The following is a 27,058-nucleotide window of genomic DNA, read 5'->3' as shown; positions in this document are numbered from 1 at the left end:
TTCATATCAATGAAAGAATAAATACATGATAAATTAAAGACTTGTCTTGAAGTGTCCTGTTGCTAAGACATTCATTCAAAATTTAGGAGCTTATTTTAAAATCTGAATATTTTTACCTTTTTTTTACATTTTCACAGTCAACATTCAATGCTAAAGAACTTGTTATGTCTAAGGAACTTATCAGTAGTGAATATTTTTGATACAATATTCATATAAAAGCAATGAATTATTTTGTGTTTTATTCCTCTTAGTATAATAATATGTTCAATCACCATACTACTCATTAAAGTTGGTTGAAATCTGCAGTATTGCTCAAACTTAAACCATTAAAATTCAAAATTTTGTATATTCAAATTAGTGGAAAGCATAAAGAAACAGTCATTTTTTAAAAAGAACAGTCTAAATGTAACCAGCTAAAGTATTAGACTTAATGAATGTGAATGTTCTTCTAATGCTACTCTCATGAACAAAGGCCTAGCTTTTATTTTAAATAAAGATCACATTACTCTAATATATCTAGAATAGAAACTTTTTCATCTTACTAAATTTCTCCAATTGTGTGTCTATTAGTATATGTCATATCTGTACAATTTTTATTCTTACATACAGAACTTCTGCAAAATTGAAAAGTGTGGTGAAATATCATGAAAATCACATCCTGTAAGTATTTAATGAGGGTAATTTTATGTTATGTTAATACAAGTGTATCCGTAAATACACCTTTTCCTGAACTAGATTTTAAAATTCAAGAATAGCAATCATGGCAAGCTCTGGTGGCCTAGTGGTAAGAAGCTGCACTGCAATTCCAGACATGAGAGGTTTGAATCCACCAGATGCTCTGAGGGAGAAGGAGGGACAATCTCCTCCTGCACCAGTCAGATCCAATTTGACGGTATGTACACGCACTTGCGTGTACACACACACACACACACACACACACAGAAAGAATAGCTATCATATTGTTCTTTCTTTACTCTAGCACAGACAGTAACACATAATAAAATGTATTGAGTAACTTTAAAAAACAAAACAAAATCAAAGAAAAAAGATGAATACCCAAAAGACATTAAAAGAAAAGTCATTCATTACAGATCACCAAATTCTTTCATTTGAATATTAAAGAATCACCCTTCTGGTGGCCTACTAGTAAGAAGCTGCACTGTAATCCCAAAGGCACACTGTTCGAATCCACCAGCAGTTCTACGGGAGAAAAATGGACAAGCTTCTCCTATACAATTTACTTTATCCAGAAACCAGCTGGTCATGGGAAGAAAGATAAACACGCTCCTCATATAAAATGTACTGCCTCTAAAAATCTGCAGAAGGTTCAGTTATGAGTCAGTTCCAACTCAACAGCACATACTTTAGGAATACTTTAGGAATCAGAAAATTTCACAGAAGAATTACTGCCTTTGAACTCTAGTGTTGGAGAAGATATTTAATATCCCAGGGACTGCCAAAAGAACAGATATTTCTTAGAAAAAAGTGCAGCCAGAGTGTTCCTTGGATGCAAAGATAGTGAAGCTTCATCTCTCATGGTACGCTGTCAGGAGAGGCTGTTCCTTGGAAAGGGACATCATGCTTCGAAAGGTGGAGTGTCAGTGGAAAAAAAGGAATACCTTCCACAAGATGGACTGACACAGTGAATTTCACAGAAAATTTCCATTAGACCATCTGAAAACACAGATAAGAAAATTGACATACCCCGTTCTTCCTTGTGAATTCTCTGGGATATTTTATCTATCAAATTTATTTTCTGGCTAAATGTTTCAATAAAGTTATTCATATCCATGAACTCCTCTGGGCGGTTCTTCACTCCTCTCATGGAGGAGGCAACAGCTCTGACGGTCTGCCCCATTCGACTGAACAATCCAGGTCCTTGCTTCTTGTGAGAAGACAGTTCCTAGAAACAAAAAAATGACATATTTGTAGTGAAGCAATATTCCAAGATTCAATAAGAAAAGGAAACCTAACTAGGAGAATAAATCAAAGATAATATAAATATTCACACAGGTCTTCTTACTAGTATAGCAGAAAAAATTTGAATGCTAATTTGAAGTAAATGAATTTTATTCGGGTAAAGATCCTCCTCTAAGTTCATCTGGATGGTGATACTCACTTACTAAGCACTTGTGTCAGGAAACCATGTCAGGATTGACACAGTGATTGCCACAATGGTCTCTGGTGTGTCAGGAAGTATGATAATGGCACAGGATAGCACAGGATTCAGATCTGTTGTTCACTGGGTCGCTATGAATCATATTCGACTCAATAGCACCTAACAACAACAACAACAATAAGCTTGTGTAGACATATATTGTCTTTCCCAAAGCATAAAACTTCAAAAGGATATGGTTTAAAGGAAGTAATATGCTCAAGGAGATACTAGAGAAGATGCTGATATACTATGCAATCTGTACTTTATAAGAGGAATTTAAAGGGGGGAAAGTATTGAAAGATTATTTATCAAAACCTAAAGACTGAAGCTGTCAATGATTTCAACTTCCTTGGATCAACAATCAACATTCTTGGTACCAGCAGTCAAAATATCAGGAATCATAATGCTTTGGGCAAATCCACTGTTAGGGACTTCTCCAAAATATTGATGTCAGTTTGAAGACTAAGGTAAGCCTGATCCAGACCAAGATGTTCTCAATCACCTGCTATGCATCAGAAAACTTGACAATGAATAAGGATGACAGAAGAATTAGTACCTTTGAGTTGTGGTGCTGGAAAACCGTACTGAATATTCAAAAGAACAAACAGGTATGTCTTGGAAAAAGTGCAGGCAAAGTGCTCCTTGGAGGAAAAGATGGTTAAGCTTCATCTTTCATACTTTGGACAAGTAGCTAGGTGAGGCTATTCCTTGGAAAAGGGCATTATGCTTGGAAAGATCGGGGGCCAGAGAAGGAAAGAAAGACTCCCAATGAGATGGATTGACACAGTGACTTCAGCAATGGGTTCTAGTGTGTCAGCGATGATGAGAATGGCACATGATAGGGCGGGGTTCAGGTCAACTGTTCAGAGCATCACTGAGTAGTACTCAGTTTAATGGCACTTAACAACAACAAAGCTATTCTGGTACCAGCAGTCAGTAAATCAAGAGATGTATTACACTGGGAAAGTCCATTGTCAGGGAGCTCTTCAAATTACTTTAGAGCAACGTCAGCTAAAGACTAAGGTGTGCCTCGTTCAGGATATGGTCTTTTCATTGTTATGCATGTGAGGGCTAACCGATAAATAAGGATGACAGAAGAATTAATGCCTTAGATCTGTAGTGTTGGGGAAGATATTTAACATCCCACGGACTGCCAAAAGAACAGATATTTCTTGGAAAAAGTCCATCCAGAATGTTCCTTGGAGGCAAAGATGAAGCTTCATCTCTCATGGTACGCTGTCAGGAGAGGCTGTTCCTTGGAAAGGACATCATGCTTAGAAAAAGGAAGGGTCAGTGAAAGAAAGGAATGCCCTCAACAAGATGGACTGACACAGTGACTTCAGCAATGGGCTCAACTGTGTCACAGATGATGAAGGATGACATAGAATAGAATTCAGATCTGTTGTTCATAGGATCATTATAAGCTCTACTTGCCATCACCTAACAACAGGAAGAAGTTGTTCCATGAAAATAAAACCCTCCATTTAACTCTTTAGCCATAATAATATATAAGATTTTTGAGAGTTTATACATTCTAAATATTACATTCACATATTTCTATACATAATTCACAATAACTCTATGAAGCAATAACTATGTGCTATTAATTTTATTTTACAAAAGAAAACTGAGAACAGAAAGGTTAGGTAACTTATTCAAGGTTCAAGGGCTAATTAAGTGGTACATATGAATCAGTATGACGACTGTGTAACTTGAAAGCTTCTGCTGTTTAGTATTAGCATATTTCACTTCTGTAATGTCACTGGGTGAGTGATAACTACAGGATGTTAGCTCCTCAACAAAGTGAAGATAGCAGAAACTGGCTGAGTTATTAAGACTTTTAATAAAACATATATATAGCTCTTTCACAGTGAACCTAGAAAGACCAGTTATAAATGTGTTGAATGAAAGAAATTTTATAAAAGAATCCATTACACAGAGGTATCTCTTCAGAAGAATGTTATGTACCATCTGGTAGAAGCCAATCCATAGGTAACCCTCCAGTGGATTTGAAAAGGCAGTAAATGTGGGAGAAGACTGGCCATCTTGCTCCTGCAAAGCAGCTAGCAGATTCGAACCACGTGCCTTTGGGTTAGTAGCACAACTCCTTACCACTAAGCCACTAACGCTCCCTTTCAGAAGTACAGCCATGCTTGAAAACAACTGAAAAATGAGAAGGCATTCTGGTGACGGTTGTAGCACTTTCTGAACACAGATACAGAGACAAAGAGAAGTTGAATAATAGCACACAAAGAAAAAAAGCCCTATAACTACCAATGCTGACTACTTAATTCACTGATAATCATGTGTTAATTTACCCAACTATTAAATATTATGCCTCGTTCTCTAGATTTTCTTGCCTGAATAGCTTACAGAAAACAGTGTATACAAGCACAATTCCTCCTAAGTCAGTACGATTTCTGTGTAAATATAAAAATATTCTCATCTCTGACCATGCAAAATATCCATCCAGGCATGCTCTGGAACCATATGACTGATTTTTAAGTATTATCTGAGACAGCACAAGGCAAAATTGACAAGCAATTACTGAAACTGCTGTCTACAGAGAATGCTTTGAGTAACTTCTAAGGTTCTGAAGCTGGGCTACAAATTCATTTCCCATTAGCCATAAAAGGTTTCCAGAAAGTAGGTCTAGGTTAAGATTGAGATATACCACTTGTTTAGCTTCTACCACTCTGGCAAGAACTGAGACAGATATTCAACATTGGTCAGTAACCCTTTTCTATCAATTCTTTCTTGTTAAGTTCTATTTTCATAGGAGAAAATAAAAACAAAAGAGGTATATACATATATTTTCTACTAGAAATTAGATCTTCCATATTAGACAACTGAAGGGTAAGTAAGAATGCTACAGGATGCACTTACTTATCTATTTAACAAAAGTCCTTTTATCAACATAGAAAGCACTAATGCAATCACTCTTACTCCAAAAAGTTTCAATAAAGAATATGTATATGGTTTGTATTGGTTATATATAGGCCCTGGCATTGAGGGATGAGGATGTGCAGGGGGAGAGGAGATTAATCATGGAGTTGTACAATTTGATGGGGCAGAGGGTGAGGGAAATTAGGAGAATCTGTTCTGGAAAACAATGCATTAGAATTTTGCAAATAAACTATAATTAAAAAAAGTAAATTTCACTCATCCGGGCTATAGTCTTTGCAATTACGTGCTATGCATCAGAGAGTTGGACAGTGACTAGGGTAGATAGAAAGAGAATTTGATGCCTTTGAGCTGTGGTGCTGGATAAGAGTGTTGAATATACCATGGACTGCTAGGAGAACAAAGAGGTTTGTCCTAGAAGAGTGGGTGAAGCCAGAATGCTCCCTGGAGTCAAGGATTCTGAGGCTTCATCTGATATATTTTGGGCATGTTGCAAGGAGGGACTGGTCCTTGGAGAGGGACATCATGTTTGGCAGAGTGGAGGGACGGCGAAGGAGAGGAAGACCTTTGATGAGATGGGTAGATTCTGTGACTGGAGCGGTGGGAATAAGTGCATTTGAGATGGCGAGGTTGGCACAGGATAGAAGAGCATATAGAGCTCTTGTCCATAGGGTCGCTATGAGTCACAAGCGACTCGATGGCACACAACAACAACAACAACATGAAGGAAAACTAGCAATACACTGGTTATATGTGGAAAAAAATAATATATACACACACACATACACACACACACACACATATATATATATGATTCTAATATCTGCAGGTTTCATTAAGGACACTAACATCTAATTTATAAAAGTAAAAAGGAAATGTATACAATCAGCTATAAACACAGACACTCAAAAATTATATTTATATAGCTCAAAATTTCTTTACCCAAGCTTGTGCAGTAAGAAAAACTTTAAAGTCTTCATTAAATGTTAAAGTTGGATGATCAGCAATACGATTCAAAAATTTATGCAACGCCTTCCTCCGTGTCTCAATGAAGTCATCATTAAAGCGTTCCACCATTCCTTTCACTATAAACTTCTCTGGCAGTGGCTGAAGTAAAAAGAGCATTTCTGAACATTAGACTGCATAGGTTTATAAGCAACTCTACAGTTTATTTCTTTTCTGGAAGTCTAGTATGCACTTAAACATTTCCTACATTTTTTTTTCTTTTTCACATTCAGAATGCTAGAATCAAAATAAGAAATAAGAACATATTACAATCATTGTTGTGTTGTTAAGAGCCAGAAGTCAACTCCAATTCAGTACCACCTTACTGAGCTTGTACAGAACAAAACCCTTTCCAATCTGTGCCGTTCTCACAATTTCTGCCTTGCTTCATCCCACAGCTGCAGTCACTACGTCATCCCACCTCTTTGAAGGTCTTCCACAGTTTTGCTGACTCTCTAGTTTTCCAAGGATGATGTCCTTTTTCAAGGACTAGAAGGATCCCTGGATGGCATGCCTTTTAAAAAAAAAATCTATACAGAGACTGAAAAGTTTTAAAACTAGTATATCTAAAATAAAGGAATCATACTGAATTTAAAGTTTTCAGATTTGTTTTAAGTACTTGAAAGACTCACAGACAAAATGACAGTTAAGTCCATGAAAAAGTAGCAAAGCTTACAGGAATGATCAGAGTGGGATGTGCTTCTTCAAGTCTTCCCTTCAACCACAAAAAATCTTGATAACGTCTTCTAACTTCAAATTCACTAGAGTCAAACTCACTACGAGATGTCTGAAGAAAGTGGGGGGAAAAACATTATCACATTCAATATAAGACAGAAGACATTTGCCTAATGTTATTTTAGGAATTCTGAAATAGATGGATTGCTAAAGAAAAATAATAAAACCTTAATTATTCAGTGTTTGCTAGCCTGCACTTTTTTTTTTTCAGTCTTCTACTCATATAGTACATGAAACAAAGCAAACTTTTTGATATTTCCAGAAAGAAAGCAAACATCATGCTGGAATTTAAAATCCACACAGAAAAATCTGTCTTATAACCACCATCTGCCTTCCACAAGATTTTAAATACTATTATCTTTGGCAGGACTTTCTTGTTAACAAGTGTGATCTGAAATTAGGTTTCCAATATATATCTTTCCTCAAGATGATTAGAATTCAGAATTTGAGGAAAGTCCTATTTTTACAGTTTGGAAAATAACATGGATGTAACTGAGAAATTTTTTCAGACATTTGTTCAAGTAAATTGCCTTGCTAAAATGTGATTTTAGTATACGAAAATTCTAACATTTCATGGAGTGATTTTATCACTGTTTTAAAAATGCTATTAACGGATATTTGATGTAAAAAAAGGAAACCTTCCTGCCATTTCCCAAAGCATTTTCTTTGCAGTTGTATGCCTAAATTCCTCAAAATTAAGCAAAGGGATTAAAATATGGTCTCAACAATTTTTTTTCCTTATGTCAGTGGCAAGAAGAAAACATGAGAACACTCTATCTCACTTTTAAGTCTGAATTCTAAGTCAAATATAAAAATCTGAAATATTTAAAGCATATCCAGCTCTCATAAGAAAACAGTTACTTTTACAAATACCTGCTTGCACAAGAAGACCTCACAACTCATTGCCACCAAGTCAGAACCAACTAATAGCTGACGTTCTGGCGAGTTTTCTGAGCCTGGAAATCATATGGGAGAAAACTGCCCATCTTTCCTCTGCAGAATTTCTGATGCATCTGAACCACCAGAGGGGCGCCACTCTGGGTCAATAGCTCGACTCCCTCTGACTAGATCACCTGGGCCAGATCATTATTATGTATTGGGTTTCCACTGGTTGAGTTCATTATGTCAGTAGCATGTTGTCAGGTGTTTCTTTCATCGTGTCTTAGTCTTAAGGCTCTTCTGGAACACTGTCCAGCATCAGAGCAGCACACAAACCTCCACTGGCCGATGGTGGTAGTAATGCATTAGCCCAGCAAAAACTGAACTGAATCTCCCTCATGGAAAATAAGATGTCTTCTATTGAACCATCACTGTCCTCTGTTCTAAACCAATCCTTAAATCAAGTGCCTAGTACTATGTTCTAGGATTATCTTAGTTTTATCGATTTAAAAAAATACTGATGCTTTGAGGAGTTAAATGTGTTTTTTCATTGCTTTGAAATACTGACTCCAGGATCCGCAATCTATAAATGTGAAGTTAAAACTACATGACAAAAAAAAAAAAAAACAACTACATGACAAAATGAAAAAAAAGAGGAAAGACTTAATCAAAAATCAAAGGGCAACTGGCATTTAAGTTTTTCTCTTTAAAAAGAACTAAGCAATCTTCTGTGTTAGAGAGAGAAGGGCATACCACACAGAAGGCAAAGGATGCATAAACTCATGAGAGCAAGAAGCTTCTGGAACATTCAGACTCCAGAAGAAGTTCTATGAGAGGAGAACAAGATAGTCCATGTGGGGAGAGAGAGATATGCTGTGTATTTTAGATCCCCATCACAGTGAAAAGCTTTACAAATATCAGACAATGTTTCTTTTTAAAAATAGGAATCAAAGAGATGAGGGAGATCTTAAGCATTTGAGTATAGATATCAGATATCTTCATTTTAGGAAATATAGTAGGCAGAGTATGCAGGTTGCATAAGAAGATGTGATTAATGAAGGCAGACCAGAAGCTTCCTGGCCACAAAATGGGTTTACTTTCCATCTAAAAATTTCATTTGGCCAATACGATGCTTCAAAAACAATATAATACCATTTATTTTAAAAAATCAGATAAGATGTAATCCCACCCAAAATGTTTAAAAGCCTAAGTGAATTCAACAGAAAATCTGTAATGTTCCAATAGTCCAATGACAGCAATTGTCTTCAAGTAAATTTCTTTTAGTTGTTTACCTTAGTAATAATCCTGTAAGTAATGAAAGTTTCAATTGTAGTAACATGGCTTTCAGGTTCATCAACTGTAATAAAGAGATCCTTCAAATCTGGCTCATCTTCAAATTTAATTTGGTTTATCATCGATAAAGGGGATGTTGGCATCATAGGGCTGAAGGAATTCATGTCCATCAGTGAGGCATCCTGGTAAATAAAATATTTAAAAATTAACATCAATAGAGTATATAATTAGAGTCATCTTATTATAGATACTAACACTAATAATGAATTAAAAATGGATACTTGGTTATCCTGGTAAAGAAGGCACACAGAACATTTACATTTGTCTTCTCTTTCTCTTATATTCTTACCCCAAAATGACAGTAAATAAACAAAACAAAAAGAAATCTAAATATATAAAGGATTAAACCTCAAGGGTGAAGAAACTATGGCAAATAAAGTTCATTTTGGAAAATGAAAATTGGATCTCATGTAGTAAGTGAAAAGAACAGTGCGGAGAGAGATGAACACTAAGGATGGCAAACTTGGAAGCAGCAAGCACATTTGATTGAGACGTGGTCTTTGAAGAAATGCAGCCAGGAAGTTCTTTGAAAAAAGACATCATGCTTGGTAAATTAAAGGGTCAGAAAAAAAAACAAACCACAAAACAAAAAAAAGATTCTCAATGAAATGGATTGGCAGGGTGATTACTTAACAATAATGGGCTCAAACCCAGGAGAGACTGTGAGGATTACACAGGAGTAGGCAGTTTCGTTCTGCTGTATATAAGACTAACATAAGTCAAATCCAAGGCTATGGGACCTACAGTCACCCTACATAATGTCAAAGAGACAACAAGTGACTAAAATGTTGGATGAAAATGTCATTAGATTTTACAGTAACAATACTGGAACCACTGGGCCAATTGACAGCAGAATGATAGATGGTGAAGAGATTGAGAATATTGACAGCTTCAGTTTGTTTGGCTCTACAATCAACACTCTTGGTACCAGCAGCCAGGAAATAAAAAAAGATTAATTGCATTGAGAAAGTCTGCTGGTAGAGACCTCTCCAATGCACTGAAGACCAACGATGTCAGTCTGGAGACTAAGGTGCACCTGCTACAGGCAGTTACTTTGCAGTTACTTGCTATGCATCAGAGAGCTGGACAATAAGTAAGGATGACAGAAGGACAGTTCATGCCTTTGAGCTGTGGTGTTGGAGAAGAGTACTGATTATACCTTGACTACTAGGAGAAGCTGGAAGCAGGAGCGGCATCCACTTCCGAAATGGCTTGCCTCCGGAAATTCTATGTATGAACAGTTCTCAGGCCGTTCGTTCACAGGGTCGCTATGAGTTGTCTACGACTCAACGGCATCAAACAACAACAACAACCAGGAGAACATACAATCAACTCTTGGTACCAGCAGCCAGAAAATAAAAAAAGATGAATTGCACTGGGAAATTCTGCTGTTAGAGACCTCTCCAAAGTACTGAAGAGCAACGATGTCAGTCTAGAGACTAAGGTGCACCTGCTACAGGCAGTTTACTTTGCAGTTACTTGGTATGCACCAGAGAGTTGGACAATGACTAGGAAGGACAGAAGGAGAATTGATGCCTTTGAGCTGTGGTGCTGGAGAAGAGTATTGAATGTACTATGGACTGCCAAGAAATCAAAGATTCATCCTGGAGAGGGTTAAACCAAGCTACTCCTTGGAGGCAAGGATTCTGGGGCTTCGTCTGACATACTTTGGGCATGTTGCAAGGAGGGACAGGTCCTTGGGAGGGTGGAGGGACGGTGCAAGAGGGGAAGACCCTCTATGAGATGGATTGATTCAGTGACTGGGGTAATCGGGATGGGTGTGTCAGTGGCAGTACGATTGGCACAGGATAGAGCAGGGTTTAGGGCTGTTGTACATAGGGTCGCTGAGTCGCAAATGACTCGACGGCACATAACAACAACAACAACTAGGAGAACAAATAAGTTTGTCCTGGAGAAGGTGAAGCCAGGCTGCTCCTTGGAGGCAAGGATTCTGAAACTTCATCTGACATACTCTGGATATGTTGCAAGATGGGATCAGTCCTTGGATAGGGACATCATGCTTGGGAGGGCGGAGGGACAGTGTAAGAAAGGAAGACCCTTGCTGAGATGGATTGATTCAGTGGCTGGGGTAATGGGGATAGCTGGGTCAGAGACATTAAGATTGGCAAGGGATAGAGCAGGGATTAGGGCTGTGGTACAAAGGGTCACTATGAGTCACAGGAGACTTGACAGCACACAACAACAATAACAACAATAAACAATAAGTCAGTATCTTCTAAATTTGGTGAAGAAAATATTTACCATTTAAGAGTTCTATTACCAAGAAAACAGTCATTCAAGTGTGTAGATCTCAAACACTAACTTCTCTTGCACCTGGTCTTTGGGAACTTCCTTACTTCGCAAAAATATGATCAAATACCAAGGTAAAAGTGGTAGGGTTTGAAAACCAGGACAGGCAATGAAAAAGACAAGTAAAGAAACTGATTGAATGAAAGTGAAAGGAGCAACGTGGTCTGTCTTAAAGAAAGTGCACCCAGACTGCTCCTTGGAGACAAGGATGGTGAACCTCTACCCAACACACTTTGGACATGTTGTTGAAAGTCTTTCAATTTCCTCCATATGACTTCCACATCCATTAATTGTTTGATCTCAGCTATCCCTTTATCCTTGAGCAAATGATGTTCTCTTGATGATAATTTACTTTGAGTAGTGAGTGTCTCCTGGTGTTAAGTTTACCTTGTAGTCCTATCAGTTTGGCTACATTCCTCTTCATGTCATCCAGCTTCCAGGATTATTTGCTCAGCATACAGACTGAATCGGTATAGTGAAAGTATACAACTCTGAAAGCAACCATTCCTGATTTCAAATGTGGCATTATCACCTTGTTCTATTCAAATGACTGCTTATTGGTCTATGTATATAGGTTCCATATGAGCACAATTAAGTATTCTGGACTTTCCATTCTTCACAATAATAGCCATTATTTGTTATGATATACAAGTCAAATGCCTTTGCATAGTCTATAATACACTACTAGACATTTTTCAGCTATGCTTTGATGTGAACATCCACTTGACATCGGCAATGATTTATTTTTTGCTGTTGTTCCACATTATCTTCTGAATCCAGATTGAACTTCTACCAGTTCCCTGATGAGGTACTCTTCCAGCCACTTTGGAAGCCAGCTTCACCAAAATGTCACATGAATAAAATAGTAATGATACTGTTTGATAATTTCCCCATTCAGTTGGATCATCTTTCTCTGGAACGGGCACATATATTTATCTCTTCCAATAAATTGGCCTGAAAATGCAAGTAAGAGCTTACAACGTTACATTATTTTGTAAAACATGTCAATTGGTAGTCTATCAATTCCCGGAGATTTTCTTATCAATGAGCTCACTGCAGCTTGACTATCCAAGGTATTCATATGAGCTGAAGTGGATTAGTACCGGCCATTATGAATCAGAAAAGCATGCGGTCTACTAGGCTGGAGATGATAAACTGAAGATAAACAGCTTCATAATAACCATCAAACAGAAAATTTCAAGATCTATTCTAAAAAATAATGTTCATGGTATAAAATATCTGTATACTCATAAGAAAGAATGGTAAGGTCAGCTTCCATGAATTAAAATTCCTACATATCCCACCAATGCCAAAGATGAAGAAAGTAATAGTTTTCTCAACATCTACAGTAGGAGATTATACCATCGAGTCAGCTATGAATTGGTTCCAAATTCATAGCTGACTTTCTAGCAGGTTTTCAGAGGCAGTGTTTTGCATGGGAGGAGATTATCATATTTCTCCTGCAGAGCAGCTGGTGGATTTGAATGGCATGTCTTTGAGTTGGCAACACAACTCCTTACCACTAACTCACCAGAGTTGCCTAAAATCATAATATATACCTTAAAATACCCATAAAACAAACAAATTTCAATGCTTTTGCACCACCAACTACATCCATATTATTACTCTAAATAATCTTGCCTCAAAAAAGTTTAGGGAAGTGTTATAGGCATGTTGGTTTCTCTTCCATATAATGAAAAAGAAGCACTGTGTTAGACATATTGACTGAAGACACCAGAGCAACTGTTGTTTTAGAGTAAGATGTTTCAGGCTATTTTGATCACAAAAATAACTGATATTAAAAAAAATCTAGACATTTAGGCAAGATTTGGCCTATGGCAACTCCAGTCAGGTTAAATAACGTACAAATATGTATAAACAATGTATGTAGATGCAATTAATGCCTCACAATAAAAGTTTAGTGAGTCAAAGTATGGCATAATGTTATAGCTCAACAGAATAAACCTAATCATATGATAAAATACAGTAATTAAAAGTAATATTTTACAAGACTGTATGGTAACTTGAGGAAAGGATCATGACATATTTTAAGAGGGAAAAAAAAAGGTTCTAAATCTTATACAACCCATAGTGTACGTACTCTATAGGAGAGGAAGGTGACATCAGGAGTGGAAGAAAATTAGTCAATAACCTGTGTTATGGAGATGACACACCTTGCTTCCTGAAAGTGAGGAGAGTTTGAAGCACTTCTGTAGAAGATCAAGAACTACAGTATGGATTATATCTCAACATCAAGAAAACAAAGGTCATCACCACAGGTCCAACAGATAATAATAGGATAAATGGAGAAAGGATTGAAGTTGTCAATGATTTCATCTTTTTTGGATCAATAATCAACACCATTGGTACTAGCAGTAATGAAATTAGGATTCATTTGACATTAGGCAAGTCCACTGTCAAGGAACCTCCCCCAAATTCTTAAAGAACAATGATCTTAGTTTGAAGACTAAGGTGTTCCTGATTCAAGACATGGTCTTTTTGATCACTTACTATGCATCTGAGAGTTGAAAAATTAGTAAGGATGAGAAAAAAGAATTGATACTTATGAGCTGTGGTGTTAGAGAGGAGCACTTCCATGTGGGGAAAAATGACCTTTACCAACTCCACAATGGGGAATTGTGTCAGTCAACAACATTAACAACACAAAAGCTATTCCCAGGATCAGACATGTCTCTCACACTCCTATACCTCTTTCGATTCATCCCAACACAACCTTACTGTGTTACTGGGTCCTAAATCAGATGTGGTAACTTACAGACCACACAGAACCATATCAGGGAAGACAAAATGCTATTAATTCAAGTTTGTAGCAAAATACAAAGCTCTCAGTGCTACTAACTAGGGTCATCCCACCATCCCACCCCAAATCTTCAACAAATTTGGGCAAAGGCTCTTAGCTTAGGTTCCCTGTAGCTTATGAGTCTAAAGATCTTCTCCATCTCACATCACCTCTAGTCCTCTACTGTGGCTGCCATGGCTTCTGCTCACCCAGGCTCTATAGTCTGGTTGGCATGAGAATCTCTGGCCCTGACGGACACATTTCCTTCTTTTGCTCCTGCTGGATCAGCTCAATTTAATGGTGAGAACAGCCAATCCCTTTGTGGTTTGGCGAAACTATTAAGTCCCCTTGCAGATTTGGAAAACTACCCAATCTCCTCTGGATAGGCTAACAGGTCCTATTCACATATTCCTACCCATCCATATGGCAATGTCCGTCAATGGCTAGCGAACTATAAACCCTTAACACCACAGACCACCAAAATAACAGATATGTCTTGGAAAGAGTGCAGCCCGAGTGCTCCTTAGAGGCAAAGATGACAAAGATATTAATATTCTCATTCATTTTCTCTCTCTCTCTCTCTCTCTCTCTCTCCCCCCCCACGCCACCCCACCCCGCTCCAATATTGCTAGGAGAGGATATTCCCTGGAATGGGACACCATACTTGGAGTGTCTTTGAAAGAAAGAAGATCCTCCAAATGAGGTAGACTGATAAAGTGACTGCTGCAATGGGCTGAAGTGTGTCAGAGAGGACAGGGGTGGCATAGGACAGGACAGGGTTCAGTTTGCTGTTAATAAAGTCACTATAAGTGATTATCAACTTGATGGTAAAACAACATTTGTAGACGGGAGGGAGGGGAAAAAGGAGGAAGAAAATGAACTTAGAAATCTATAAAAAAATGTTAACAGATGTTACTCCAGGTGTTGAGATTATGATCAAATGTAACATTATTCCATGGCTTTCTGTATTTTCCAAACATTTGAAAATAAATACATTGTCTTTTCATTTTTTAAAAAACTTTACATTCTAGAGTATTAAAAATGAATGCAATTAAGAAACATTGTGATAGACTAAAAAAACAACACAAACAAAAAAAAACAAAACAAAACACCAAAACCCCCCCTAATATCTGTATGAAAGGAGCCTGCATCTCTTTCTTCCAGGGAGTGGATGGTGGAATCAAACCACTGACCTTCTAGCTAGCAGCCCCTCACATTATGCAATGTGCCAAGAAGGTCCTTTAATAGTTAAACAGAAAATATTTTTAAATAGGCATGTAATCCCATCAAAAATCAGACTGTCAAAATAAATTACAGCCTGCTAACACAAAAGAAAACTAAACAGCCACTAAAAATCGCAATCTAGAGCTACCAAATAAGCATGCAATCAGCATGCACAAAAACAAAAAACATACTCAATAACCATTTCCTATATATAGTAGTTTTCCACCTTAAAATTAACAAAAAAAAACCCATCAAACATCAGAAATCTGGCAAATTTTAATTTTATAGGCAAAAGTACATCTTACTATTTTTGCACACAGACGTGTGCTTTGGAGTTCTTTGTACACACTCTCCTAACATACCACAGCCCACTCCTTTTTACCACTCCTTTTGCTACATAATTTAACATTCTATTTCTTCTGATTAAAATGCATCCTTTTGTAGAGCAGGAAAGATCTGCATGAATTTACAAAGGCTCACAATTTCAACGAGTGTAGTGTGGTGTCATAAAAATATGCTTCAACATCTAGTAAAGGCAGAAAATGACAGGCTGAAATTTAGCAACATCCAAGATTTCAGTGGAAAGATTTAAATTACTATGAATCACTCAAAAACATTCTTAAAACTTCAATAAAACTGACTATCCAAAATGTTTTCTATTCATTTCAAGGGGAGGGGAAAGGCAAAGAAAATACACTGACAATATCTAAAAAATTTACATTTGGACATGAATAACTTAAGAAAATAAGTGTTTGAGAAGATCCAAAGTAGCAATTAACCAAAAAGCATTCCATTTAACCTTTTGTGCTTCATATTTTCCAAGGGTATGGATCATTAAAATTTGTTCTTTCTAATCTATACGCTGAACAGCTCATTCGAGAGGCTGGCCTTTCTGAAGAAGAATGTGGCATCAGCATTGGAGAAAGACGCATCAGCAATTTGTATTATGCAGATGATACAACCTTGTTTACTGAAATTAAAGGGGATTTGAAGTGTTTGTTGCAGAAGATCAAGGAGAGCAGCCTTCAATATGGATTACATCTCAACATCAAGAAAACAAAAATCCTCACCCCCAGGCCAACAGGCCACATCATGACAAATAAGGAAAAGATTGAACCTGTAAATGCTTTCATCTTGTACAGCTCCACAAGCAGTCAGGCAATCAAAAGATGCTTCCCATTGGGAAAATCTGCTGTCAAGGACCTCTACAGATTGCTAAATCCCATTGTTGGTCTAAAGAATAAGATGCCCTGATTCAAGCTGTGGTCTGTTTACTATGCATCTGACAGCTGGACAAAGGTTAAGCATAACAGAAAAATCAATTCCTTTCCGTTGTGGTGCTGGAGAGAGTACTGAACAGACCATGGACTGCCAAGAGAACAAAGAAGTCTGTCCTGGAGAAGGGGAAACCAGGTTGCTCCTTGGGAGCAAGGATTTTGAAACTCCATCTCACGTGCTTTGGGTCTGGTGTCAGGAGGGGTCAGTCCTTAGAGAAGGACATCATGAATGGAAGGAGGGAATGTCAAGAGAAGATGATCCTGGATGAGATAGAATGACATAGTGACTGTGGTAATGGGGTCAGGTGTGTCAGACATGGTGAGGTTGACTCAGGATAGAGCAAAGTTCAGAGGTGTTATCACAGGGTCACTCTGAGTCACAGTCAACTCAACGGTACATAACAACAACGTATATGAGCGTTCTGGATAAAAATTTGTGGAAGGAAGCAAGGATGGAAGAACAAAAGAACCATGATTAAAGTATTCTATACTCTGCCCTTAAACTAACAACTGGCTTTAGTAACTTCTGGGTATTGGTTTTATTTCTTACTCTTTTAACACTATTAGAAAGTGTCTACTTTCTAAAATTACAAAATTCTACTAGTGAAGTAAATAAGATACACAGCTGAAATTTAAAACAATAGCTTGTTAATATTTGAGTGCTCAGATTAACACCTAAAGAAACAGATTAAAAGGTGAAACATGACAGCTCTAAGATGTGTCCTTCCTTAAAGCATCTCACTAAAAAGCTACTCGGAAATATCTCATAAATATAACATGAATTACTCCGATAATACTAAATCACATCCACCATCTGTGCACAAACAGCTATTTTCTTTTTACAGGTGGGGGGGGGGGGAAATCAATGCGTGAAGTGTGATAAATCAGAATGCTGGCATGAAAAGGCCATGCAAATAAAATTGCTGATGCACAAGAAACATGCACATCAAGAGACATCTGGTAAAAAAGCAACTTAAAGTGGAAGGAATCTAAGAAAGCATGCTGTTAAGAGGGACACTCATTTTGAAAGACCTAAATTTAGATTAACCAGCTGTGTTTAGATTTACAAATCCTTCCAATCTGCTTGCTTACAATAATAATAATAACAATGTGAAAGACTTTCTATGGAACAAGGTTGACAAAGTGGCAGGCAGATGACTTTACTATGTTCTATAAAGGAACAAAAAACAATCTTGTTTGGGACAATACTTTCTGCGAAAGGCAGTGATATGTTAAAAGAAAAAAAAACAATCTTCATTGTTAGGCAGAGCTAAATTTTACCCAGCTTTATGTCTAGTTTAGCTGTGTGGACGTAGACAAGATATTTTACTTTTCTGAGATTAAGTTTGTAACCTTTCATAGAGGTCATTATCTCACTTATCTTACATTATGAATAACTATAGCTTGAAAAAAGATGTAGACACACAGTAGTTGGTATGTGCAATGAAGTATGCCTAAGGCTTTAAGTGAACTCTCTCTTACGTAAATTTCACTACAAATGTTTAAATTATGTGTTGCATTTTTCACTAGACAGGAATGCTATTGAATAGATGTTCTACTCCTAGTTTGACCCATTACTAAGTGGGAGGACCAAGATTTACTTTCTAAATTCTAGTCAGGAAATTTGCATTGTGACATGGTTCTTATGCTGACTATTGTCACTTAATTCATTCTCCCAGGTTTTCATGACATTAAATAGAACTCATTTAATTTCAATTAGACTCATTTATCCAGTCAATATATAGCTAAGCAGTACAAAAAAAATGTGAGGTTCATTCAAGGTAGTATATTAGAAATTAGATAAAGGAACAAAAGACTCAATAAATTGTGTTATATGTATCCCAAGGTATTTATTATTACATAGTAGTCAAAGTCAACTTTTATCTCACGTCATATGATCAATCTCATAAACCAAGTGTTAGAAGAAAAATAAAATCTTTCATAATGTCTCCAAAGGATGGTATAGATTTTTTTATAGTCTCAAAAACACATACAAAATCTAAACATACATGGTGCCTAAAGTCTAGGACTATTATGTGAAACTGTGGCAGTTCAAATCTACCAGTCACTCCTCAGGAGAAAGGTGGACAGACTTCTCCTGTGAAGATGCAGAGAGCTTTAAATCCTGGATACAGTGTGACTTTGAGTCAAAATTGATTTGTGGGTTTGTTTGGTTTTTGTTATTTTTGTTTTTGCTTTTTGGTATTTCAGTTTGGTTGCTGAGGGCTATTTGTGGGGAGCAGGATTATACGGTTTGGGATATTTATGTTGTTATTGTTATGTGCTGTCGAGTCACCTGTGACCCTATGTAAAACAGCTCTGAAGGCTGCCCTGTCCTGAGCCAGTCTCACTGCTTCTCACACATCAACCCCTACTGCCCAGGTTACTGTATCAATCCATCTCATTCAGGACCTTCCTCTCCTGTGTTTTTCCTCCCCTCTTCCAAGCATGATGTCCTTCTCCAAGGACTGGTCTCCCTGGCCACATGCCCAAAGTATGCGAGATGGAGCTTCAAAATCCCAGCCTCCAGGGAGAAACTTGGTTTCACCCTCTCCAAGACAGACCTATTTGTTTTCTTGGCAGTCCATTGTATGTTCAAGACTCCTCTCCAGCATCACAACTCAAAGGCACAGATTCTTTTTTTGTCATCCTTAGTCACTGTCCAGTTCTCTCATGTATAGCAAGTAATTACAAAGACCTAGATTAGGCACACCTTAGTTTCTAGACTGATATCACTGCTTTTCAGCACTCTGGAGAGGTCTTGGACAGCAGAGTTTCCCAATGCAATTCATTTTTTTATTTTCTGACTGCTGGTGTTAAGAGTGTTAACTGTAAAGCTGAACAAGCTGTAATAACAACCTCAACCCCTTTTCCATCTATCATGGTGCTGCCAATTGGCCCAGTGGTGAGAATTTTCAAAATATTATGAAAAGCAAACAATTCAGCAAACAAAATTCAGATTATCAAGTTCTCTGATCAAAAGATAATCTAGACATTAGAACACCCTAGTAAATAAATCCACTGTCCTCATGGTGATTTTGACACACAGTGACCCTGTAGGACAAAGTAGAACTGCCCACAGAATTTATTTGGCTGCTAATCTTCATGAAAGCAGACAGAAGCTGCACAACCTGAAGGCACGTAGTTCAAATTCACCAGTTGATCCATGGGAGAATGATGGTCATTCTCCACCTATGTGATTATACATCCTTTGAAAACTCACTGCAGGTTAAGCTGTGAGTGTGTTCCGATCCAAGGGCACATACCAACAATTCCCAAGGAGCAGTTTACGGGTTCAAAGTGCAGATCTTTGGTTAGCAGCTGAAGTCTAGAAGCACTGCATTATCAAGGCTCCAAGGGACACACAGAGAACTATCAAAGGTTTTATTTTTGTGTTAGCAATAAAGTAGGAGCAGTAGATAGGTGGTAGACATATAGATAGTTTATTTTTCTATATATGAGAAGTCTGCAGATTTTCTACAAAGGGCCAGAGAGTAACCAGTTTGGATTCTACAGATCACACCGTTTCTGTGTGAATTCCTCAACCTCATTACTACAGGGTGAAACTAAATACAAACAATGCACAATATAAGGGAGTGGCTGCCTTTCAATAAAATGTTACCTACAAAAATAGGTAGCAGGCCCATTTTGGCTCACTAGTCCATAGCTTGCCACTGTTTAATCTTATTGATATGGTATCACTCACTCACTTATTTCTTGAGTTAGAATCAACTCACAGTCGACCCTACAGAGAGTTTCCAAGGCTGTCAGTCCACAGTCGGAGACTGCCTATCTTTTTTTCCCTAAGAACCACTGGTAGATTTGAACTTCCAGAGAGGTACCACCTTTGAGTTTGGAGCATAACTTCCTGTCCATTATGCCATTTAAGCAAACAAATGCAGCTAAATCAAGTAACAACTAAACTAAGAACAGCTGCCAGAGATCCTTCACATCTTTCATAGGTGAGATTTCATCACTAGTGAAGTGTCATCCAATCCTCTGGTGTGGTTCCTATGTTCACCTCAACAAAGTCACATTCTTCTTGTTGTTGGGTGCCACTGAGTTGAGCAGTACTCACAGTCACCCTAGGAACAACAGATCTGAATCAGCTCCTATTCTGTGTCATGATCTTTAAATTTAGCTGGGATAGACTCAAATAATGTCTTGTGGGTTTTAATTTTCTTCAGCTTCAAACTGGAATGTGCACATGAGTTAACTGATGGTCTTCTGTTCCACAGTCAGCACTTGGCCTGTTTCTGACTGCTGATAATTGAGCTTTTTCACACCAAATCATTCTGTAAGCCATAAACCTTGTTAGGAATCATCCAGTTGACTTGAACTCATAGTGGCCCAAGAACAATGGGTCAGAACTTTTCTTTACTGTGTCCCACTTTCACAACTTTTGCCATGTTTAAGCCCATTTTTACAGTCACTGTGTAAATTCATCACATTAAAGGTCTTCCTCTCTTTCGCTGACTCTTCACTTTTCAAAGCATGATGCCTTTTTCTAAGAACTGATCCCTCCTGACAACATGCCCATAACATATGACATCAAGTTTCACCATCCTTGCCTCTAAACACTCTAGTTGCATTTCTTCAAAGACAGATTTGTTTGTTCCTTTGGTATTCCATGGGATATTTAATTTTGTTCACCAGCAGCCCAATTCAAAGCCATCAATTCTTCTCCAGTCTTCTGTATTCACTGTCCAACTTTCTTAGAAATGCACAGGAAATTCAAATACTGGCTGAGCCACCCCCCCCAAAAAATGCACAGGAAAATACCAAGCTCAAGCCCTTGCTATCACGTCAGTTTTGATGCTCTATTCGGTTCCTGAGGCTTAAAAGCTTCACAAGAGAAGGTTCAAGGAGGGATTAGTGGATTTGAACCTGCAGAGAAGTGAGGACTTTGGGTTAGCAGCACAACTTACTCTCTATAAATGATAAAGGCAATGAAAATGGCCTTAGAACAAGGTTGAGTCCTGGATACACATGAATCACAGTTCCAGGTAGTTCACAGCAGATTCAGTGATGACTAACTTAAAGTAGAACAAGGCAGGAAAAATAATTATCACAATAAAAATCCAAACCCTTTGCTGCCAAGACAGTTATGACTCACTCTGATTGCATAGGCTTGCCTCATGGGGCTTCCTGGCTGTAACCTTTATGAGAGCAGAGTGTCAGGTCTTTTCTCCCCTCGAGTGGTTAGTGGGTTTCAACTGTAACATTTTGGTAATCAGAATTTCTACAGCAATTTAATGTAAGCTGTAGGGACAGAAACCACTACAGCAGCCTCAAGAAGAAGAACACTGAACTGACTTCAAGTTTAACTGACATGGCGTATGGCTTACAGTAAATTAAAAAGACTCTCCTGTAGTTTTCCAAGGTCATGATGAGTATTCTACAGCACATATGCTTAGGTTCCTTTATACCTAGACACACTTACACAAAGCACTTCTGAAGAGACTTGATATATGCATAGTTTCAGAAAACTGGTAGACAAAACAGCTATACTAACAATGTTCTCATCGCTTAGTATTTCTAAATAAAGCCTGGTAGACACCGTGTGTAATGATTCACTCAATGAGGGAAGGACATCCACAGAATAGCATCTAAGGAACCATACTGCTATTTGATCCTCACATTCAACAGTAACTAGAAAACATATTTCTATTATTTCACCATTCCCCAAAATGTCATCTCCACAGAGTCTCCTCTGCTGTCATAAAAAATTTCATCATAGTGACCATTCTTAATTAAGCAGTTATATGATCAGACTATCCCCTGTTTTCATCAAGTTCATTCTAACTTCTTAAACATAATAATAAGCACAGGATACATTCTGGAATAGGTTACCGAAGGAGGAGATTAAGGCAAGGAAGAAGAGAAGATAAGAAGAGGCCAGCCATCTAAACCCTTTGGGGGAAACAACTACAGGCAGATACTCAGAAGATCCAAAACAGGAAAGTACATGGAGTGCTGAAGACCAGAAAGGAGAATGGCTGTAGCACTGGCTTTGATGAAGGATCAGCTAAAACTCAGTATGACTATGACAGAATAGTATTGTTATCTTACATTTCTTAAAAATGAGGGGGAGAAGAAAAGGGGAGAACAGGGAATCATGGTAAATGAATGCTGTAACTGAAGTCCAAAAATAAAGAAATCTATGACATAGTCAGGTATATTTAAGAATCGGTGTGGTCTTACTCTGCCTACTCATGAACATTAGTCAACTGGAGGTCATTAATCATGTCTAATAGATATTCATTCATCTCAATTATGCTTGGCTTATTTCTCAAGTACTGAGTAGAATACTGTCTTTTTTTGCATTTAGTATTCTGACTCAATGGTCCTTAATAACAACAATAATGTGGAAAAGAACTGATCATCTTTGTTAAAAAAAGATTCACCATGGCATCTGCCTGTAACTTTCCCATAAAATCAGTAGGAAATGGTATGTTCCCAATGTTCCCTTGTCTCCCAGGAAGGATTATACAACCTCATCTACTGCCAGGTGTCTCTCAGTACCTCCACATGAAAGGAGAATTCCTCATCAATAGGTTTCTAACCCACTACTTCGGACAACATGCATGTCTCAGGAAGACATAGGGTCCACTGACTCCTTCCACAAGTTTTTGTGTTCTTTTGCCTCTGCCCTGAGAATGAGGTCCCAGGAGGGGATTGTAACTTCAATTTTTATCCCCAAACTAAGGAAACAGATGGAACAGCTCATAGGAGAATCATTATTGAGCCACAGCTGACTGATAAAGAGGAAGAAATAAATATGTGATATTGATAAGCCATGAGATTGTGAGATCGGTTATATTACAGCATGATAAAGTAAAAGCTAACAAAAAGCTATTTTAACTTCAATTTTACACACACACACACACACACACACACACACACACACACGAGCTCCAGTGGTGTAGTAGATAAGGAATTTTATGGCAAACCCACAGATGACACCTCTCAAGTAGTTTGAATCTATCAAGAGTTCCTCAGAAGACATAAGTCTCCTCCTTTGAGATTTACAGCCTCTGAAACCCTGGCTAGATGGTTAGTAATGAGTTGATTCCACTCAATGGCAATGAGAGAGAGAGAGAGAGTGTGTGTGTGTGTGTGTGTGTGTGTGTGTGTGTGTCTTCAAGTTGGAATCAACTCACAGCTGACCCTCCAGTGAATTTCTGGAGAAAGCAAATCAAACAGGAGGAGACTGAGGACATAGCTCACTTTTTTACCATAAGCAGCTGGTGGATTTGAACTATCTGCCTTTGGATTGGCAGTACCACTAAACCAAAAATGCACTTACTCTATAAATTAAGACAATGTGCTGCAGTAACAAAGGCATATGGTTCAATTCCACCAGCTAGTGTATGGGAAAAGATGGGCAAACTTATCTTGTGCAATTAACTGTCACTGAAAACCTTCTGGAGAGTCAGCTATAAGCTGGTTCTAACTTAAAAGTACACAACAACAACAACATGTTATTTCTTTTGACTAAAAAATGTTTTCACCTTAACTGTAAAAAGAATATGTATTTTAATATTTAATATTTCATTATTAAGAATTATAATTCATAATAATTTTTTTCAAAAATCACTGGAACTACATGTAAGCAGAGAACCATCAAAAGATTCAGAAGAGGCCATGAAAAGAGGGATATCACTGTTGATGTAAGATGGATCTTGATTAAAGCAGAGAACATCATAAAGATATTTACTTGTATTTTATTAACTATGTAAAAGCATTCAACTGTTATGGTAGATAATAGCAAAGTACAGTTAACACTGAGAAGAATGGAGAGCTCCAGAATACTTAAATGTGCTCATGTAGTTCCTACCAAGAAGTAGTTGTTCAAACAGAACAGGGGATGGTTTAAAAACAAAGAACAAAGAAAGAACAAAAACAAAACAAGAGCACACAAAACAAAGAACAGTACGGTTTTAAAACAAAGATGTGTAGCATAGCTGTAGCCTTTCATCATACCTATTTAATCCATATGCTAAGTAAATAATGCCAGAAATGTTGCTATATGAAAACATGTGGCTTGAAGATTAGGGGGTGATTATTGGAGGAATGCCATAGCCTTCCTTGTATAAAAGTAAGAACATCTGAGGCACTTACTGATGAAGTTTAAGACTACAGCCTTCACCAAAAGATAAAGGTAAATAACCCAACTGAAAATGGACACAAGATATGAACAGACACTTTATCAAAGAAATCATTCAGATGGCCAACAAGCACATGAAGAAATGTTCGAGATAGCATCTAACCCCAGTACAAATAGCAAAATTTAACAGAACAGCAAGCAACAGATGCTGGTGAGCTTGTGGAAAGATTTAAACTCTTATTCACCTTTGGTGGAAGTGTAAAATGGTGCAACCACTGTGGAAAGCGGTGTGGCACTTTCTCAAAAAGTTGTAAATAGTGATACCGTTTGACCCAGCACTTCCACTACTGGGAATATACCCCAAAGAGACCATAACTGCCACCCAAGCAGATATATGCACACCCATATTTATTGTGGCTTTGTTCACAATAGCACGGAGTTAGAAACAACCTAAGTGTCCATCAACAAACAAATGAATAGAGAAGTTGTGGTATATTCACAAAATGGAATACTACGCTGCATTGAAAAACAAGGAATTCATGCAATATTATTAAAAATGGGTGACCCTGGAGGATATGCTGAGGGAAATATCTCAGTCACGGAAGGGCAAATACTGCATAGTGCCACTGTTGTAAAACAGGACTGACATCGAGGATGGAGGGAGACTGACAAATACGGCTTCAAAAATGTATACTGCATTGGAACAGATGAGGGAGAAAATTGTTTAAAAGGAATATGTGATTAGGTATTTTTGTCATGACAGTCCATAATCAAGGCTGCTTAGTGGAGTGGACCTGAGGGCAGGGAATGTAAAACAATGAAAGAATTTTTCTTTTACTTTTCAAAGAGAAAAGTGTACTTGGGGGGGGGAGGGGTGGGCAGGGAGAAAAGTGCAACAATAAATGAATGGAAATGCAAAGTCTCTAAATTTTCTTTGAAATTAATAATAAGAAAATTTTTTTAAAAAAGACTAGAGCCTTCAATACAAATTATACTTCAACATAAGTTAAACAAAAATCCTCAAAGCTGGACCAGTATATAGCTTCATGATGAACAGGGCAAAGACTGAAGTGCTCAAGGAGTTCATATTATTGGATCCAAAATCAATACACATGAAATTTAAAGTCAAGAACTCCAATGATGTATGACACTGGTCAAATGTGCTGCCAAAGAGTAAGGATATCATTTTAAAGTTTAAGGTCTGCCTGACTTATGTCATGGTTTTTTCAACTATCCCGTATGTATGTAAAATTTGGACCATGAAAAAAATAAACCAAAAAATTACTAATTCTTTTGAATAGGGGCATTGGCAAAGAATAGAGAATATATGATGTACTGTCAAAAGAACAAAAAATAGGTCTTGGAAAAAGTGGAGCCAAAATGCTTCAAAGACGAAAGGATATGAGACTTTATGGAAAGAAGGTTCTCCTTGGAAAAATACATCATGCTTAGAAAAGTAGAACTTCAGCAAACAAGAAAAAGACCCTCAAAAAGATAGGCTGACACAATGATTCCCACAATGGCCATAAGCACAGGAGAAATACTGAGGAAGGTGAAGGATCACGCAGGATTGCATTGTGTTGGGCATGGGATCACTAGGAGTAAGAGCTGACAGGAGAACACCTAACAACAACGGTATCAACAACACTTCATTGAAACACTTCAAATCTTTTATTTTCCATTCTAAACTAAAATCTATTCTTTCTGACATTCAAAAAATTTAAAACAGGCAAGATCTGGTGGCCTACCCAGAGGTCCGTGGTTCGAACCCACCAGATGCTCTACTTAAGAAGGAGAGAAAATCTCCTCCTGTACCACTCAGATCTGATTTGATGGTACACACACACACACAAAAAAAACCATAAAAAAAAGAAAATTAAACCATGAATAAAAAAATAATATTAACAAAAAATGAACCTAGATGGGCCCTTGGGCTGCTTCTAACACTAAGCTATTGTGAATAATGCTACAATAAATATGGGTATATGCACAACTGTTTGTGTCACAGTTCTGATTTCTTTAGGGTATATTCCCAGTAATGGGAGAGATGGGTCGAATGGTATTACACATGTAGATAGAAAAATGGTGGTACATCCAAGTTGTTGTTGTTGTTACGTGCCGTTGAGTCACTTGTGACTCATAGCGACCCTATGTACAACAGCCCTAAACTCTGCTCTGTCCTGTGCCAGTCGCACTGTCTCCGACACTCCCATCCTGATTATCCCAGTCACTGAATCAATCCACCTCATAGAGGGCCTTCCTCTCCTGCGCTGTCCCTCCACCCTACCAAGCATGATTTCCTT

General features: G+C 37.7%; 1 protein-coding gene across 1 annotated transcript in view; it reads right to left on the bottom strand.

Moving 5' to 3' along the window:
• LOC102863848 (sorting nexin-7-like) overlaps positions 1-27,058 on the bottom strand; it is a 136,744-nt gene that overhangs the window by 88,527 nt on the left and 21,159 nt on the right. Inside the window, exons 2-5 of the mRNA XM_006882431.1 lie at positions 8,974-9,156; positions 6,744-6,854; positions 6,005-6,169; positions 1,705-1,903 (exon numbers count right to left, since the gene is read on the bottom strand). Coding sequence (XP_006882493.1) covers positions 1,705-1,903; positions 6,005-6,169; positions 6,744-6,854; positions 8,974-9,156 — 658 coding nt within the window. The remainder of the gene's footprint in view (positions 1-1,704; positions 1,904-6,004; positions 6,170-6,743; positions 6,855-8,973; positions 9,157-27,058) is intronic.

Source organism: Elephantulus edwardii, unplaced genomic scaffold (assembly GCF_000299155.1).
Source record: "Elephantulus edwardii isolate Elephantulus edwardi_28Jun2011 unplaced genomic scaffold, EleEdw1.0 scaffold00020, whole genome shotgun sequence".
Taxonomy (NCBI): domain Eukaryota; kingdom Metazoa; phylum Chordata; class Mammalia; order Macroscelidea; family Macroscelididae; genus Elephantulus; species Elephantulus edwardii.
The sequence above is the reverse complement of the archived record's forward strand: the minus strand, read 5'-3'. Positions and strand labels throughout refer to the sequence as shown.